The 14,385-nt window shown below is 43.6% G+C and overlaps 1 protein-coding gene across 1 annotated transcript in view; it reads left to right on the forward strand.

Moving 5' to 3' along the window:
- The window catches only part of DENND2C (DENN domain containing 2C), a 62,495-nt gene extending 49,716 nt beyond the window's left edge, over positions 1 to 12,779 (forward strand). The window contains exons 12-19 of the mRNA XM_081915240.1: positions 973 to 1,113; positions 1,834 to 1,982; positions 2,863 to 3,040; positions 3,512 to 3,553; positions 6,587 to 6,692; positions 7,766 to 8,005; positions 9,430 to 9,516; positions 10,177 to 12,779. Coding sequence (XP_081771366.1) covers positions 973 to 1,113; positions 1,834 to 1,982; positions 2,863 to 3,040; positions 3,512 to 3,553; positions 6,587 to 6,692; positions 7,766 to 8,005; positions 9,430 to 9,516; positions 10,177 to 10,208 — 975 coding nt within the window. The 3' untranslated portion in view covers positions 10,209 to 12,779. The remainder of the gene's footprint in view (positions 1 to 972; positions 1,114 to 1,833; positions 1,983 to 2,862; positions 3,041 to 3,511; positions 3,554 to 6,586; positions 6,693 to 7,765; positions 8,006 to 9,429; positions 9,517 to 10,176) is intronic.
- Positions 12,780 to 14,385: the final 1,606 nt, after the last annotated feature.

Below are 14,385 nucleotides of genomic sequence, written 5' to 3' on the forward strand. Positions count from 1 at the left end.
TTATCAGTCATATAAAGGAATGCATAACTGAACATTAACATTTAATAGCATTTCAATTTTAAGCATCTTTTGGCCTTCTCTTTGAACCATTTACATCCTCCATGCACCATATTGATGGATTTTAGGTGTGAATTCATGAGCAAGGAGGAAATGCACACTCATTGTTTTTTGTAGGATTAGGGGGTTGAACTGGATCTGCTTTGGCCCCAGGGTAAAACTGCCTCTGCCTCATTTGTCTTGAGATGCCCAGTGTAACATACAGTAAGATCTCAGATCTCATTACATGATCAGTATTACTCCAAGCACACTAGCCGCCACTTAGAAAAGTGAAAGAGACAGCCATGGAAAACAAATGGGTTATGTGCGCATTTAAATGTGCAATTACGCGACTTAACAAAGTATTGTGAAGGAAGCATAGGCGGCTGGAGTCTGGAAGAATGCTGACAACAAACTTTGAAAGTGGCTTACAATGAGCTAGGGGAGGTGAAGGAATGAGGAATTGAATGTGAGGAAGGTGGGATTGGGGTGTGTGTGCATCTAGGGGTGTGTCTTGGGTGGGTGGGGTCCGCCCACTTGGTGACACGGTGACTTACTTACTCACTTTTCTGGTGAATTAACTTGGAAAACTGGTTTCTCTGGATGGTTGTGCCATTACAATGAAGGACACATCTGTGCTGGGGGAGGGAAATGAATGTGCCTTTATATCATGTGCTAATAACACAGCACATCTTACGAGAGGACATCAGCTGAAGTGTCAATCGCCTCTGCTTTCATAGAATTGGAAGGGATCCTGAGAATAATCTAGTCCAACCCCCTGTGATGCGTAATGTGGAACTGTCCCTTGTGGGGATCAAAACTGCAGTCTTGGTGCTCTAAGCATTACACTATAACCAGCTGAGCTATCCAGCTGCTTCTCACTTGTGTTGCAGCCAGGAAGAACCAGTCTTGTAACAGTAAATTCTTCTCATGCAGATATTGGATGAAGTGGAGAAGAGGCGTGAGATGTCCCCAGCCCTGGTGCACCCATTCATGCGCAGTGTCATGGAGGCACCGTTCCCTGCTCCTGGGCGCACCATCACTGTGAAGAGTTTCCTGCCGGGAGCAGGAAATGAGGTAATGGCAAAAGGCATTGTTGCCTTGCAAAGGCGTGGGGAATGATCACCATGATTGCAGTAGGAACCTGGGGGAAGGCTTGTTTCACTGCCCAGAATGTGCAAGTCATAAAGCAATTTCCAGAGGGTTGCTGAGTTGCTGGCATCCTTTATCTGTCCTTTTGGGACACAATTCAGAGCTTGCCAAGTCTATGAGCACACACTTAAGTAAATGCATGAGCGGAACGACTTCCATTTGCACAGTGGGACTTCCCTTCCCCTTTGTGCACCCCTTTAAATCTGTTCTGGGGGTTCCCCCAACCCTCGTATCAGATTTGGGGATGGCATAGTGCATGTGTGGAGGGAGAAGAGGAAGCCATTCTGCTCCTATAATTATTTAATTGAATACAGTCGTACCTTGGTTGTCAAACGCCTTGGTACTCGAATGTTCTGGCTCCCGAACACCACAAACTTGGGAGTGAGTGTTCTGGTTTGTGAACGTTTTTGGGAAGCTGAACGTCTGGCACGGCTTCCGATTGGCTGCAGGAAGCTCCTGCAGCCAATCGGAAGCTGCGCCTTGGTTTTCGAACCGTTCCGGGAGTTGAATGGACTCCCAGAACGGATTAAGTTCGACAACCAAGGTACCACTGTACCACCTCAACATTTTGGGTTTCAAGAGAGAACACAACAACAAAATAGCTCAGTTCTTGTCCATAACTCATTTACAATTGTCTGCTCTCAGGTAATTGAGCTATGCCGTCCCCTGGACTCGCGTCTGGAACATGTCGACTTTGAATGCCTGTTTAAGTGCCTCAGCGTCTCTCATTTGATCCAAGTCTGCGCTTCTCTCCTGCTGGAAAGGAGGGTGATCTTTGTCGCTGACAATTTGAGGTGAGACTGAAATGACAAGTCCCCTGCCTGGCTTGGCAAGATCTTCGTGTGCGTGTGTTTCCCCCAGCCCTTTCTGAACCTTTCATGCCACAAAATAATTTCAACTTTTCTTGTTAATGCATACATAGACTATCATCATCATCCAAATTCAGCCACATAAAATGCAGACTCTGGAAACGTGAAGCAGATATTCATGAATTACTGGGGGAAATGACTATTGGTCTACCTTTACATAAGGTGTAGCTTGTATGGAACCTGACACCAAAATCTGGAATTGCAGGGCTAGCTGGGGAAGGGCTGTAGATCAGCAGTTGAGCACCTGCTTTGCATACAGAAGGTCCCAGATTCAATCCCTGCCATCTCCAATCTTGTCTGCAATGCTGGAGAGCCACTGCCAGTCAGTGCAGGCAATGCTTAGCTAGATGGACCAATCATCTGACTTGGTATAAAGCAGCTTCCTATATTCCTATGCTTCTTCGTACTTGGGAAAAGTGCATTACACAGTCATCTTGGAACTGCAAAACTTCATAATTGTGGTGGGAGATAGCATGTGTGAATATTCCTCCATAAAAAACGAATTGCACTTAGAAGACTTTCATACCATGGAAAAGCCTGTATTCTTTCCCGCTAAGATTCTGACTTTCTGGAACCAGGGAGTATTTATTATGGGACAGCATTCATTCTTGCAGTTAACTACCTCTATTTTGCAGTGGTACCGTTCCAAAAGTTTCACATATTTTCTCTTGCATGGGACCATTACATACATCACATTTTAGCCTTTACCTGTACTAAATGAATTTCTCTAAATTAGGGGTGCTTTTCATCAATCAGGGACTTCATATACTGACTAATGCTTTTGTGTTTTATTTCCCTCACTTAGCACCTTGTCCAAATGTGGTCATGCTGTGGTTGCAGCACTCTACCCGTTCACCTGGCAACACACTTATATCCCTGTCCTGCCAGATTCTATGATAGACATTGTCTGCTCACCTACCCCTTTCCTTATTGGCATCCTCTCCTGCTCCTTAACTCAGCTCCAGGACCTGCCCATTGAAGAGGTGAGATCTGAGAAAACCTCAGGAGGAAATGTAAGGGATGGCGGTGCCCCAGTTATTACACCATATTAGTGATGAGTAGTGGTGTGTTCTTTTTAAAGACCTTGATGGGGCCAGGGACTTGAATATTCATTTGTAGACATTGCTGCCCCTTCCTTCTCTTCTCAGTTGAAATGTGCTGCCATTGTAGATGTGGCCCCCTCCATGCGCAATAGCTTCCACCAAAGTGCTTGAATTGAAGTCAGAGCTATGAAGTGATAACTTTGTCCTATCCCGGATTGCCAACGATTGATGGACACCACAGTCACTTGACTTATCAAGGGTTGTGCTTATGTTATCTGATCTGTGTTATCTGTTCAGTGCAGCCAGACAATAGCCTGTTGTCACAGTGTCATGTGAATCAGGATAGGAGGACTGTGGGTTGCACAAGGGCTTTGTGGATTATATGCAGTAACCGTCTATCTCTTTCCTTAGGTACTGATTGTTGATCTGTGCGCAGATACATTTTTACAACAGGTGAGTCAAATTACTTAGCTACTGGCTGCTTCACAAGCAGAAAAATTCCCCCACACATCCTGAATGGAGCCTTACAGTGGAGTGGGGATAAATACACAAAAGAAGCTAAGGATCAAACTGCACATTGGAGATCCATATTCAGATCTGCTGGCTCTTTGTTTAAGCTTAAAAGGAACAGGGAACAAATTGGATTGAGACTGCAGAGCTGGGGGAAGTCGGGGTTTAATCTGTTCCCATTTGCCATTTACCTGATTTCCTCTGCCCCAAACTGTCTACACTGATGAGGAAAAAGGACATCAAGGATGATTAGTCTTGTCATTTTGTGGTTCCGAGGACTGGGAAGAGGGATTGCAGAACGCTGGGCTTCTGGGGAGATAAGATTGCCCAAGGGAGATTTTCTTTTGTCTGTGCATTTGAGTGGCTTAGGTATCAACAAGTGTTTTCTGTGGGGAAGTGGTATTTCCTAAGACAGCTGAAACTTAGTAGGGGGCTGTGGCCAAAATTTCCAGTTGGCCCACTTCTCACATAATGAGATAGCATTTTTTCAAACTATGTGCATGAGCAGGAAGGAGTCACCATGAATTCCAGACTTTAGTCAGTTTCTAAACAAACTTAACTTCAAACAATAGATTACAAAGCTGGCTTGCTTAATTAACCAGAGTGTGTTTTTAAATCACAATATTAGGTTTGCACCTAACAACAAGCCAGGTCTTGTGGAAAGTGAAACTAAACACTTTCCTAGACACGCTTGGGAAGAAGGAGGATGAGCATATGGGTCTTAAGTTCAATGGGGTTCCCTACTGCTTGAGCCCATGGTTATTGTGGTTTAGCATGATAGGAATGAGCCTAGCTCCCCTTGGACTTCTGTGCTCTCCATCGCTCCCCCACTCCCAGCATGGCTGCAATGAGTGAGACTGGAAGCTTCTGCTTTAAATTAACCTCGGTTTACTGTGTTGTCCAATCCGTAAACTGTGGTTATTCTTGGAAAATAGGAAGCTGCTTTATAACGTCAGATGATTGCCTGTCTAGATCAGGTTTAAGGCAGAGATCTTTCCCAGCCCTATCTGGAGATGCTGGGAATTGCATGGGTGGAGATTTTTTAAACCTTTCCCATGCCATAGTTCTGCTGAAACCCCCCACCCAAGTCGCTATTTGCATCAGAGAGAAGCTTCTGCTGGGACCAATGGCAGCTTTGCTCCTCGCACAAATAGCTTTAAGGGGATGGGTGCTAAAGGTTTAAGTCCCTTCCCCCACTTTCTTCAGTCCTGGTCCTGATCGTTGCCGCCTGCCCCATGATTGCTGTTCTGAAATAAAAATGCAGAAGGACAAACTACAGTGGTACCTTGGTTTACAACCATAATCCGTTCCAGAGGTCTGGTTGTAAACCAAAACAGGTTGTAACCCAAGGCGCGCTTTTGCCAATGGGGTCTCCCCTCCCCCGCCAATTGGTTGTAATCCAATAAATAAATAAATAAATGGGTTGTAATCCAAAAAAGGGGACATGCACTTCTGGGTTTGACGTGGTTGTAATCCAAAATGGTTGTAGTCCAAAGCAGTTGCAAACCAAGGTACCACTGTATACTTGTAATGTGACTTGCATTTTGGTCTTTAGAAAGCTATTGTCTCTCTAGCATCTTGCTGCTTCTATTTTCTGTGTTTCCTCTCCACAAGAGTTCTTCTCCTCATTGTCTAGAGTCTAGACAGTTGAGAGTTTCCTGTAGTCAGCTGTTCTTAAAATAATATCTAGTCTTGTCATTCTCTGCTGACTTCCCTTTTCCCCTGTTGCCCGAAGGTGCTCCCCCAGGCAAAGCAGGGGAGACTGACAAACTGTTCAATGCAACATTCCACCAAGCAAAATGAAATGTCATTGGGCTTTATAGTTCTAATGCACAACTCCTGGTTAAGGAGTACTCAGGAGTAATTGGGTCATTGCATTTGCCCAATATCTACTACTTCAGTATATTAGAATGTTTGAAAGGCATTGCTAATCTCAGGCCGTTGTTGTTTGTGTAATGGTGTCTCTGTCCATGGCAAAAGACAGGTCTCTGCCCAGAGGAATTTACAGTTTTAAACTTCAGCAGTTGCCAAGGTGGGTGGAGAGGCGGCAGGCAGAGAGGGAAGGAAGGGTGGCTTGCATGAGAGCAAAAGCAGGCAGCTGTATCTAGATTTTGATCCAACCAAGGACAAGAATTAAGGAGTTCAGGCCAAAGGGTTAAATAGGCCAAAGGGTTAAATAGAAGCAATTTGCTAAGATTTGTTTCGGTTTCAATTATAGAAAGCTATAAATGTCCTCAGGAGTATATCAGTTTCTCTTATCGTCTGTCTGTTTATCTGATCCTCTGTTCATGGTAGTGACCATTGCCACATCTTATGGGAGCAAATTGCAGGCTGTAGTTCATGTGATGTGTGAAGAAGCATGTCCTCTTTCCCTTTCTTGAATCTTCCACCTCAGTTTCTAATATAACAATAGAGGAAGAATAACTTCTCCCTCTCCACACTCTTCACACTAAGCAGTCCTCCTTTTTTCGCTCCACTGGTCTGTTCTGCATTGGAGCCAGTGCATGGGAGTTGGTTATTCAAAGGATCTATCTTAAGATGTGACATTAATTTATTGGATTTTTGTTTAGTTTTTGAATTCTGCTTCTAGGGGCTAGAAATCTGTAGTGGTTGTATCAACATCTGCAATGCTTTTTAAAAATATTTTTGATAATGGGTGGTGTACAACTAAGTTATACTCAAAGTAGACCCCCTGAAATAAATGGATTTCACTTAAGTCCATTGATTTCAGTGGGTCTGCTCTGTGTATGATGAACACTGGAAACCACCCCATCTGCTTTAAACATAAATTTTAATTGGTTCCACACTTTAATTATGTACAGCCATGAGGTGCGCCCTCTTAAACTGCATGCTGAAATAATTTCATGTGGTAGGTGACATAATTACTTCATGAAACATTTTAGTGACATCACATGGTCCTGTTTTGGAATACATGTTAACTACCACCATTCTGCTTCCTCCCCTTTTATTTTAAAGGTTTCAGATGAAGATGAAATCCTACCTCACAAGCTCCAGGCTGCACTCGTACAGATCTTAGAAGAGAGAAATGAAATCTTGTCTCGGGAGCGGAATTACACACAAGGTGACTTGGATCAGAAAGATGGTGTACAATGAGTTAAAGAAAATCTTCAGATTTACTTGCCCCAATAAACCAGAAGCATTTCTTCTAGAAGTACTTGGGAATGAGTTACCAAAGAAAGCCCACAACCTGTTTTTATATGCAGCAATAGCAGCAAGGATAGTAGATGCAAGATACTGGAAACAAAGAGAGACCCCAGGGAAAGAACAATGGCTATACAAACTAATTGAATGTGCAGAGCTTACCAGTATGGCATTTAAAATAAGAAATCAAGATGATAAACAGACGAGGAGTGAGTGGGAGTATCTAGGGGGATATTTCCCAAAAAATTGACCTCAGATATCGATTCCAAATAAGGGGGTAATTCGTGACCAACAGTTGATAATATGAAAGATATGAGAGTATGGAAAATATGATGAAGGAATTAAAGTATATGCAGCTAAGCAAGATGTAAAAAGAACTGTCATGGAATGCTGGATGGGAAGTCAAGCAGAGTTATTGTACAGTATAAGAATAGGAAAAAGGTGTAATTGTAAAACTGGAAAACTTAAAAAATAAAATAATCAGGAAATTAAACATCCATGAGACTATGGTGGTGTGGAAATCTCCAGACAACTCCACTGCAAAGTGTTAAAGTGGGGTGGGGTGGGGAGTGGTTGGCAGAGGGGAAAGTGTCAGGAAGGGGCTTTAACTCCCCAGGACCGATGGGGAGGAGAGGAGGTTGCAGTGGGGAAATGGTGACTGGGAAAAGCACATGCATGGTGCTTCCCACTTCCAGCAAGCTGCACATGCATCCTACTGCTTGGCAACAGAGAAGTGGTGGTTTGGATTCCCAGACCCACTGCTGCACATCCATGTTGATGATTACCTAGCTCCCCATTAAAAGTGCAGTTATTGTACCCACTGAAGCTGTTGACATCCTGAGCTATGTGCCAAGTTTCATTATCTCTGTTTAAATAGAGATATGTAGGCAGAGATTTAGGCTCTGACGCACCCAATAGGATGCGTGGTCCCTTCATAGCCTTTGAGAGCGAAGTTGAGGTTGAGATGTGACTGCTTTCTGTGCCTTCTGGTAGGTGACGTGACTCTGGACTTGTTGGTATCGGAGGCTTTTGTGCGCTTCTTCGTGGAGATTGTGGGGCACTACTCCCTGCACATGCACGTCACTGAGAAAGGAGAGCGGGTGTTTCAGCGGGATCCCTTCCGGAAGTCCCACACGTCCCGCAATGTGCGCCATTTCCTAGACATCTTCATGGAGACGCAAATGTTCGCTGGTTTCATACAGGATCGAGAGCTACGGAAGAGCGGGGTTAAAGGTGATGCTTGCCAAATCCAGTCCTTTTCTTGTTTTGTGGAGAACAATTGTGGTACTTGCACAAGAATTTAAAACAGCCAAAGGGGAATCCAAATTGGATTGTTTTTCAATATCTGGAACCTTCTAAAATGTTTAGTGATGCAGGTAACCAGGACCATTGACCACCTGCTTTCTCCTCATTTTGGAGGGACACGTTTGTTTTGGATGGCCATTTATTTTCTTGGCCCTACCTATTGCGTATGGTGATTTTTAAAAAAATGACCCTGTGTTTTGGGAATTTTCAGTGAAAATTGATTAAAATAAACCAAGTGAAAATGGTAGAAATGCAGAGCTACTTTGTGCCCGCAGAATGTCCTGTGCTCTTTTTCTGGGATTGCCTTCAGTTGTGAGCCCATTCCAGGTTCTGAGCTTGGAAACAGTGACACTCCTTTGCTGCCTTCCCCAAAAGCATTCTTTTTTTTTTAAAAAATATTTTTTATTAAGGATTTTCTTGTTTTACAGAAGTGTAGTGCCTCGTATTTTTTTCTTCTTCTTCCATGTAACGTTTTTACAAATCCATTCCATTTGTTGAGGCATTAGGGGGAGAAGAAAAATGAAAGAAAAAAGAAAGGGGGGTGCAGAGAGGGAAGATGGATGGGGGTGGGGTCGGGTGGCGGTGTTTCTATTATGTTTAATGTATGTAGAGTTTGGTGTCAGCGTTGCTTGTGTTGTTCACTTGTGTTCCTTTGGTGGTGAGAGAGGTTGGGGTTGGCTTAGGGTGTGATTGTTTGCTTGTGATTGGCTGTGGTGATCTTTGTTTTCGTGTGTGAGTGAGGTGTGTGTGTGTTTTGGATCAGGTTAGCCATATTGATTTGTATGCTGTTGGTGGATTATTGTCCCAAAAGCATTCTTTATTTAGTTCTAGGGAAGTGGGGTGAAGGCTTATCCTCACTTCCAAGGAGTTGTAGATTAACTTTTAAATGAGATTGTAATGAAATTCAAATGACTTCAAACAATAAAGCTGGCTTAGCTTTACTTTATTAAAGAATTAGACAGGTGGCTGTCAGCATGATGGACAGGAGAGGAAGCCCCCTCCCTTCACTTAAGTTAATACCAGAATTGGAGGTGATGGAAAACCTTCAGACTCTCTTCCAGCTCTTGTACCAGCTGCCTGGGTAGTGCACCGGGAAATAATTAAGAAGCTGAACTTTTCCTTTGCCATGGAGGAGGTAAAGGCTGGAGAACGTGAGAACATCTCTAACCCAGAATAAGAGGCTATAAACAGGATGCCTGGCTGCATCCATGCACTCATCCCTTTTAGGCAATGTACGGGTATTTCCCTTCTTTGGGGCACATGTGGGCTTTCTCGTGTGTAATCTTGTTTGAAACTTCATCCCAAGAGAGAGAGAGAAATGCATGTCTAAGTGATGCTTTCCTTTTTTCTAGGCTTGTTTGAAGTCCGTGCCTTGGAGTATTTGGAGACCATTCCAGAGTCTGAGCCAAGTGGGATGAACAAAATCCTCCGTAGTCTGGGTAAATAATGCTCAATCTTGTTCTTGGCTGCTTTGGTCGCTTGTAATTTGTGTAGCTATGAACTACCAAGGAAACCTTTCAGCCTTGATAATAAGCCTCCTTCTCTGCCCCCATTGCACCCGCAGTGGAGCTTTTCCAAATGGTGAATGGGCTGGTGAGATGTAGCCCTGGGCAGGATGCAACCAATCGCTTGGAAACTTGCTGTGAGAGTTTTTCGGGTCAAAATCACCCGTATCCACACCAAACTTAAACACCACAGCTGATGTAGGCCCCGTAGAAGTGTTTAGAGCACCCTCTGGTTAAAGTTTGTGCAGATACCATCTCATCCTGAGGTTCATTCTGTACAATGTAGAAATCTGGCTTTTGGTGTGATGGAATCTCCCCTTTGGAACTTCCTCCAGACAAGTGTAATTAATGTTATCTCTTTGGCACTAGCTGAAGGCCTTCATTTCCCAACAAGCTTTTAAAGTGAAGATTCTTATCTCAGCCTGTTTATGTATTGGATTTAAATTGTTTCTATGTACGTTTCGTTGCTGACGTTTTTATGGCTGACTGCTTCGTTGTGTTTCATGGGAAGCGATTAATGAACGCAGTGAAATAGGCATGCCCATGCATGTCTCAACCTTACCATTTTTCTTTATTTTATGCTTTTCCTTTTAGGTAGCAAAATGAAATTTCTGCAAAAGAAGTGAGAAGAAGCTGAGTGCAAAATTGCTGCTAAGAGTGGTTTCAAGTTCTCGCCTGGCTGTCAGAAGGGGGCGCCACATTGCCTGTTGCTGCAGCGTCAGATGGGATGACTCGAATTCAAGCTCAGATACCCTTCAAATAATTGGAAGAAAGGGCATCAGATCTGGGTGGAATTCTCAAATCTTTGCTGTGCCCAGTCCAACGGGACTATTACTGGGAGAAACTAGGCTTCTGTGTCTTTGTAGAATTGGTCTACAAAGGAGAATCCAATTAGCTGTGTGAACTATCCCTGTTTATGCTGCTTGGCCTGAAGAGACTTCCTACGCCCTCCTGTTTTTATAAATGACTCCTGCTCAAAGTAGCCCTGAGGGCTAAGCTTTTAATAAGAGGAATGAACCAGAAATTTTAAAAAAACAAAAACAAATTCAGGAACTGACCTATGGCAATACTGCACTGCAGAGATTCTCTGCACCTGGAAACTTCCTCTAAAACTGGAAAGGCAAACCTGTACTCTAGGGCCTGTTCATCCATCTTCCTGTTACGTCCTCTGTTACTGGTCCAGGTTTAGCCACATTCTCTTATTAACTATTGGCTTTACTTATGTCTTTCAAAGCTTTCTGTTTTTCAAACACTGAAAGCAAGACAAGAACACCCACTTCTTTGTTTGTTCTGTTGGTTTTTATACTGCAAACTTCAACCTGCTGCAAATATACAACTTCTGTGCCTTTTTGCAGACCTGCTTTTGCTACATCAGGGGATATACCTCAGTCAAGACTGGTGTTTACTGGCCAGGAAAATGCTGTTTAAACCCAATTTGGGAATATGAAGACTTTAAAAAAAACAAAAACAAAATCAAAAAGTGGAATTTAAAATGAGTTTGTTTTGGTTTGATACAGAACTATTGTAAAAGAAAAGTGAGTTTCTTACCATTGCATTTTGTTGTGAAATGGGTGGGATAGAAATGGGTTCTTCCCTGAAAAGCATTGCTCTAATTTACCACAGCTGAACATTCATCAAAAACATTTTCTTCCTCATCTACACCAAGGTCTGTTGTTATCTGCTTTTAGGTAACACTTATTCCTCCTGGTAGCTTGCACACTAGTTCCAATACCTGTGTCACTTCCCTAATCAACTAGGGCACAGCATGTCATTTTCTTATTGGACCAGCCTTGTATTTAAGGACTTGGCAGGCAGGCAGGCTGGCAAAGCAGGAACTGAGCACCCTGTCCCTCTTTGGAGCCCAGCATAGAAACCAAGCAGGTTGCTAGAGAAGGGAAAGTCCCTTCCTCCATGCCCAGCATAGAAATGCTGCTTCCCATCCTTTTGCCAGCCCCCAGTAGACCATTAACTTTTTTGGGGGGTGGGGTGGGGCTGGCAACTTTGGAGGGCTTATTTACAAGGCAGTATTAGATTACTCCAATTACTCTTGCCTCTGTGGACCTGTTGGATGTAGCCAAAGACTACACTCCAGTGGCGCTTTACCATATGTTTACATGTAGGAAATAGACTCAGGATTAATGCATGGGACTGTTGTACAGCCTTGGAATCATAACAAATGATCACACGAGGAATTCCTTTGACGTACAGAGCGCTGATGTACCAAATTGCCTTTTCTCTGCCTTACAGTCTGATTGACCTCTGGATTTGAGTGAAACGTGAATTTCAGGTCTTCATGGTTTATATATGCTTGTATCTGAAAGGTGCTCCTTTCACTGGGGACAGTTCCTGATATATTTTTTCTGTGCCAAAAACATGAAGACAAAACATCAAATGTATATATGAGGATAACATCAGAGAACTTTTTACATTTAATCCTGAGTTGGTCGTACAAGGCCAACAGTCCATCCCATATTTGTTTACTCAGAAGTAAGTCCTTCAGCATTCAGTGGGATTTGCTCCTTAGAAAGCATTTGGGATTTCAGCCTAAGGCTAAAATCCTATGTGCACCAATTTGGGAGCAAGTAAATCTCAGGGATGTGCGTACCTCTGAGTAATCATGCACAGAATAACGTTGTAATAAGTGGGTCCCAAACACAAAGGAAGTGATTTTGTTCAGTTTCTGTTCTCACGTGTTTTAGAACCATTGCTGTGATTCTGTTTCGAATCTCTCATGCTTCCACCCTTACAGAACTAGATTCTTGATGAGAAGAAGCGGATCTGGTCATTGATTTTGTGGGAGCTTTTCAGCACTTAAGACTATTGCACTTGATCAGAAGACCAGGAAGAAGAGTTCACCTGTGATTCTGTTATTCATATCCACATTTGGGTTACTTGAGCCCTCAGGGTATGAAACCCACTTTAATAATTCCTGTTGCATACTCCTGGATGGGAAACATGCATCTTTCCCTCATCTCCATAAAAACACTTTCCTTCAGACCTTGCGTCCTTCTTCTCAGTGGTTGTCTCTCTCCTATGTAGCACCTTTGTGTGTTTTTGCAGCCAGTTTGCTCATTCTGGATAAAGCCATATTTTGTGGTGTTTAGATGAAACCAAAACTATATGTACAGTTACAGATATGTAATAAACCAAGTTCTTTAAGGAACTGGTTCAAATAAAATATGCTGTGTTTTTGTGTATCGGATCATCTCTTTTTCCTGTCTGTCAATGATAACAACACCATCTGTGCTCTATGCATGTCTAGTTTTTCCAGAAAGACTGAGCTCTTAAAAGTCAGAGGGATGCGTTGTGCCCTTGCCAGAAGTAGAACTTTAACATTGTAAACGGAAGGGCCTGGATGCAGGTCTGGAAGGTGCAGCTTGTACAGAATATTGTGGTGTGTTTATCTGCTAAGAAGTACTGGTTACCAGAAGTGCACCACCCCAATATGACATCACTGAACCTGCTGCCTTGTATAGCTTTATAGACAACAATTCTAGGAGTGGAGAAAGACTGATGCTCAGTGGAACGTAAGAAGCTATCTTATACAGAGTCAGATCACTGCTGTGTCTAGCTCAGTATTTTCTACACTGACAAGCACTGGCTCTCCACAGTTTTAGACCGTGGACATTTCCAGTCCTATTGTGAGATACTGGGGATGAACCTGGGCCTTTCTGTAAGACAGATACTCTTATCACTGAGCTACAATGGTAAACAACATGCTTTGCAATCATTTGCCTCTCCAGATAGGGCTGGGAAAGACCCTCTCTGAAGTCCTGGGGAGCTTTCGTTAGGACTGTTGAGCTTGATGGGTCAGTGGCAGTGACATAGCATGGGTTTCCAGGGCCCACGCAACGGAATGGGAGGAGGGGAAACAGACGGAGTACACGTGCACATTCAACTGCCTAACAGAGATAAGAAAATAAGAGTCATTCCGTTGTCTGGAGTGGTCACTTCCTGGTTTATATGGAGCTGTTTTCAATGGAGCCCAGCAACAAGCGGTTTTCCATACTCATCTGTAAGCAGAGATCATGTAGCACAGAATCCTTTGCAGACCAGTTCTCAGAACCACTTATGGCTCTAGCGGTGCTGGGTGCCCACTAGTTTCCACACAGCAACAGCTTCTTGTTCCTATCATTTAACTCCAGCCTATGACTGCTTCGCTCCTTCCCTCATGGGTTGTAACGGAATAAGGAAGTGGACCCTGTGACCCTGGTCAGAAAATTGGTATTGAACAGTGTGAAGTAGAAAAAACACTGTTAACATGTAATACATTTTGCTTAAAAGGGACACCATTTTTGGGAAAAGTTACAGGTTTGTGCAGTGAAAAATATGTCTGTCGTTAAAACAATAACAGCTGGACATATAGAGAACTTGCGCAAAGTCCACTGCACTGTGGCAACAGATTAAACCGGATTGGTGTGTGCGCTGGGGAAGTGGGCCTGAAAGGAGGGAAAAATAAAAATCCCAGCCGCTGGGGACACCATTTATGCTGTGGGCAGGTGTAAGAGGGTAAATAACCCATTAACCAGAGGCCTTGGAAAGGAGAACGTGTGTATGTATGGTATGTAGTGTTACTCTCCAGCACTGAAAAAGATACACCGCTTGAATCACTGTTGTTTGCATTAATCTGTTATTTCGGTGCCGCTGCTCCTGCTGTTCCTTACGCCGCCCTGCAGGGGGAGCAGCAGGAGTATGACTTGCCAGGCTGTGTAGCCGAACACGCGCAGGCGCCGGAAGCCGCGAGGGGATTTCTTTCGCGCCGGAGAGCTAAATTTGCGCAGCCGCAGTGGCACAAGTGGATGT

Source organism: Podarcis melisellensis (genome assembly GCF_964234715.1).
Source record: "Podarcis melisellensis genome assembly, chromosome: 6".
NCBI lineage: Eukaryota > Metazoa > Chordata > Lepidosauria > Squamata > Lacertidae > Podarcis > Podarcis melisellensis.